A 5,000-nucleotide genomic window follows, 5' to 3' on the forward strand; every position below is an offset into this window, starting at 1 on the left:
CTGCTTAGGAGATTTTTGAAGTTTGGAGAGGTTTCTTTTAAGTGCCTCAGCGTAAGAAGGTTTATGTGTGTGTGTTGAGTTGTATGTGTGAAAGAGTGTGTGCTCTTGACAACCTTGTTTGTAAGAGAGATTTTTGCCTGCAAGGAAGTTATGTATTTATATCTCTCGCGGTACTGTATTAGTTTCTTTAGGGATTGAAAGGCTGTTGGAGTACAGAACACTATTGCTACATTGTCTGAGGATGCCTGTATCTACCAAACTGGCCACAAAGACATTAAGAAATTGCAAATCCATGTTGTCAGGACCTGTATTGGGGTTGGGTTATTATAGTTTAGAATTTTGGTTTTACAGGAGTCACTTTAGTGGTGTCTAGAGTGAAGGTTAGTTGGTAGATTGTGCTATGATCTTAGTTCTGTTTGACACTCTAACTAGCTGTCCTGAGCTTAGCTCCATGCAAAGCCTTTGTGTGTTATGGGTTAAAGTCCCAAGTACTAGTTTTACAGGTTTGCTACTACTCAAGATACTGCTAATCAATGGACAGTGCTGCAAAAACACATCTAATTTACAGCAGACAGAAACAAGCTGAAAACTAACTCAAGTGCCTTCTGCCAATCAACCACTACATTTTTAGCTCCCTGGAGTGCCTCCCAATTCAGAGAGAGCAGGTAAACGCCTTCTGCCACAAGATGGATGATCCTGGAACTTTTTAATTTAAAGGGCACAGCAAAAGTAGCTCTGAAGTGCAGATCAACACCCAACTAAGTCTATAGAAAGCCATCTGGTTTATGAAGCAATGTCACTTTAAACCTCTCTGTGCGTTTCCCAACTTGGATTGACCAGGCTACTTTACTTATCCTACTAGAAGAGCAGTCCCAGTCGTCTTAATGTAAAACTACATTTTGGTTAGCCAAAAGTCAAAAGATACCAACTAGCTACAACAAGTAATTCTCACTTTAAGCCTCCTTGAGGCTCTCAATAATAAACAAGTTACACAGAGGAAAGTATATCAACAAAGAATAGAGAAGTTGGACTTTTCTTGGTTCAGACTAGAAAGGATGGGATGATAAACATGGACTCTGTCAAGTTCACATGAAAGGATCACGTGGAATAGAAGGGATAGAGGAGGCAGATGAAGCAGGATATTTAAAAGTATTGTTTCACAGCGAAGGTTGTAGACCCATGGAATGAACTACAGGAATAAGTAGTGAGGATGGAATCCATGGAGGTTTTCCAATGGGCATGGGACATGTGAAGAAAGGATGAGGTAGAAGAAAAGGATGGAAGGCAAACAAAATGCTAAATTAACTTACATATCAAAAATATGCAATATGCTAGATGTCGCATTCTGCCATAAAACAAATACAATACAATCTCGTGCAATAATCATATGACATCCAAGGCTGGAGACTGACCTACAGAAAGTAGTGTTTCATAGTTATGCACCATCACCTCCCTGTGAAGCTCCTTGTCTGGTTTGCTTAACATCTTCCACTCCTCTTCAGAGAAAGTGACTGCAACATCTTCAAATGTTTCTGGCACCTGGAAAAAAACAGAAGATATGCCATCATTTTGTGAAGCTTAAAATGGAAACTGCTAGAATTTGTAATTAGTTACTAGTAATTTGCAAACAAATTAGTTTAATTATTATGTGGAACATTTAGTTTATAATGCTTTTCTACTATCTTCTACAGTCAAAGGAATACTTTTGTACTTGCCAATAGCTTACTTTTTATCACCTTTGACATTTAAATTTATATCTTTTGCCTGCGCATCTGATTACTATATTGTGTGTGTACACCTACCAGCTTAATGTAACACTGTCATACAACATACATGGCACTAGATGCTTTTGGAACTTGTCTCACCAAGTCTCTTGAAAATGGAACTATCTCAGCAGAACTCGCTAGGTGAACAAAATCAGATAAGTGAGCAGACTACTGTGTAACAATAACCAACCACTTTCATTAACCAAGAATTAATACATCCTCCATTCCAACCTAGTGACTGAATGAATGACAGCATTTCAGAAGCTCTGATGAATGTAGTAGCAGGTATAAAGACGGGTCTGAACATTTTATAATTAAAAAGCAGCAGTAACTTAGTTCATTCTAACAGGTGGTTTGTGAAGAGAACAGGGAGCCATATCTGCCAGTAAGTGATGGAAATTGGTCTTTTACCAAGGGACTACTGTGCCTAGGGGAGTAGAAGGAAAGATGTCAGTACACCAAGCATAAGCTACATTGCTCAGGTCGAATGTTATGCATTTATTTGATTTAGTTTACTGGCAAAGTCTGACTCAGTACAGGTCCCACTTTCAGTGGAGGCCTGGGGAAAAAGCTCCATTAAATCAACTTGTATATATACATAAAATGAAGAATAGAAAATACACTGGATATAACAATTATAAATGACAGTAATTCTGGAATTTATAATACACAATGGTAAAATATGCAAATTAGAAAATATTGTAATGATGAATAGTCTATTTACTAATGCTTTTATTTTTGCAGTGGACAACTGCTGATATATGAATTCTACAGCAAATTTCCAATACTATTATTTTCACACCCACATCAGCTTGCATATATCCAGCTATCTACTGTGTACAACTTATTTCACAAGCCCACTGCCTGCCCTGCACTAGACAAGTTAGTCAAACTCTACATACCAAACAGACACTGAAGACCTTAGGACAAAAACCTGCTAGCAATCTCTACAGCCTCAAAAAGATCAGGCCAATGCCTATACCCATACTGTCTCAAAATTATGAAATTCTCTCCCTCTAGCTATTAGATCTAGCCCAGACCTAGCACCCTTCAAAGCCTCATTAAAAGAATATCTAAATAGCACATGGCTCTGCACCTGTACAACTCCAGGTTAATCTCTCCTGTATCTCAGCTACCAGTCTAGCCCCGCCCCTCCTCTCTTTCTCTCACTTTAAACTCCCGCTGTTTGTCAAGCCCCACCCCATTTCTCTTTTTGTTGCCTTAAACTCGCACTCAATCTATACTATCTTTCTGTCTCTTAACTCCCACTCAGTCTGCACTTTTAAACTCCAATGTTATTATTCTCCTTATTTGAACCTATGTGAAGTTTTCATGTAGGAGTTCAAGTGATATGGTTACATCTCCAATGCAACATGTTGTTTACTTCAGCATATGTGCAGCTTATTCTAACTCCCATCCACTCTGTGCTGTTAACATGAAAATTTAGTTGTTTAATTTGAACTCTTGTGAAGTGTTGACATCGGACTATCCTAGTAAACAAATGTCAAATAAAATAAATACAGTGGAGTACTGTAGTGGTGTCCTTTAACAGTAAACTGCAGTACTTGGGAGTACTCACAACAGAAGGGAGAGAGGTCATAAAGGGATACAGGGAAAACTTAGAGACATAGTGAAAGAAAACAAACATGAATATATTTTCAACTATACTGTCTGCTAACTTTTTTTTAACAGACTGTGGAGAGAAATAACAGAAACTTTACCTATGTATACTATAACATTTTCCTTTACACTATGCAAAAAACGATCAGTAAGCAGAAGCAGAGCATTGTTAGAGCCAGGAGTGTAAACAAGTGGAACTTTAGCTGTCTTTTGAGTGACTTTAGGGAATGTACTTTTTTTTAGCAGTAGGGGCACATAGTTCCGGGCTTTGGATACAAGGTGAGAATAAAGGGAGCTGCCAGCAGTGTTTTTGGATTTAGATATGTGAAGAAACAGCTTTTCAGAGGACTGAAGAAGCCTGTATGGATTATATAGCTCTAACATTTGCAAGGGGTGGGCAGCCATTTGGATTGCGCATACCGTTGTGAATGATTGGTAGTTAGGAGAATGTTTGGTACTGGAGTAATTCTAACCACTGCAGGTTAATGACGGCGGTACACTGAGGAGTTCTGCAAGGGAGATTGGACACAGTTTGCTACTTTACTGTAACACTGCCAAGTTAGCTAGTTAGATGTTAGTGAATAGAGTAAAACTGATAGAAGGAAAAAAGATGCATGTTTATTCACTGTTTCAGACTGATATGGTTTAGCCCCATATAGATTAGTTTTTGGTGATTTTTTTTCACTATATGTTGTACATGGATCTTGAACACGAAATCTTCCCCTATATAAACTCCCAGGAGCATAACTCTCAAACTCTTAGAGCAAGAAATCTGGACAAAGCCATAAATAATGGGGGGGGCAAAGGCCAAAAAGTAAAGACAATTTTTAAATATTGCTCTTACAAACTTAGAAAGTTGATGAAATAACATGTTTTGCATTAGCATGTATTTTCTGAAGGGTATGAAGTCTGAAACTTAAATGCCTGTACTTTTCTAACTTCAGTCTGAAACTCAAATGCCTGTCATTTTCTAACTTCAGTCCTCAATGATTTGATAATAATTTGTCAGGAAAACCACAATTTTATGAGATACAGACCAAAAATATGAAGCGAAAATCTGTAGAGTTAAGAGGTATGGCCAGGAGTTTGGCATGAGTAACAAGTTCAATTTTGGCATTGTTGGAAGAGGTAATACTGAAAGAAGGTTTTGTGCTGCAAATTGTTTTAGGGTGAAAGGGATTAGTTTGATTTTGCTAGGGTTAAGAAACAGTTGGCAGTTCATTAACATAGTTTCTACAGAGCTGACAGATACAGGTGGTTTGCTGAACAAATAAGGGTAGAATCGTCAGTGTACTATATTAAGGAGGCACCTTTACAAGCCATGTAGAGTTCATTAATTAATAAAGATGTTAAACAGAAAAGTATGAATCTTCAAGACAGATAGACTGGTACAGAGAAAAAAAGATATATCATTCAGATATTTCCCTTCTTGGAATCTGTTTGAGAGATAAATGTGCAACCATGACAGCAATAGATACTTTAGTCCTGGGTTACAGAGTTTATGCAAAACAATAGAATGGGAGACCTTACCAAAAGCTTTGAAAAAATCAAGAAAGAGAGATGAAGTTTGGTCACCTTCATTTCTTCTTGTGTTAATTGTACTGGTAAAGCTGA

The 5,000-nt window shown here is 37.7% G+C and overlaps 1 protein-coding gene across 1 annotated transcript in view; it reads right to left on the reverse strand.

Moving 5' to 3' along the window:
- The window catches only part of LOC122817260 (zinc finger imprinted 3-like), a 327,112-nt gene that overhangs the window by 186,576 nt on the left and 135,536 nt on the right, over window positions 1-5,000 (reverse strand). Inside the window, exon 4 of the mRNA XM_044090476.1 lies at window positions 1,413-1,539. Coding sequence (XP_043946411.1) covers window positions 1,413-1,539 — 127 coding nt within the window. The remainder of the gene's footprint in view (window positions 1-1,412; window positions 1,540-5,000) is intronic.

This window comes from Protopterus annectens, chromosome 12.part0 (genome assembly GCF_019279795.1).
Source record: "Protopterus annectens isolate FY-2018-M chromosome 12.part0, PAN1.0, whole genome shotgun sequence".
NCBI lineage: Eukaryota > Metazoa > Chordata > Ceratodontiformes > Protopteridae > Protopterus > Protopterus annectens.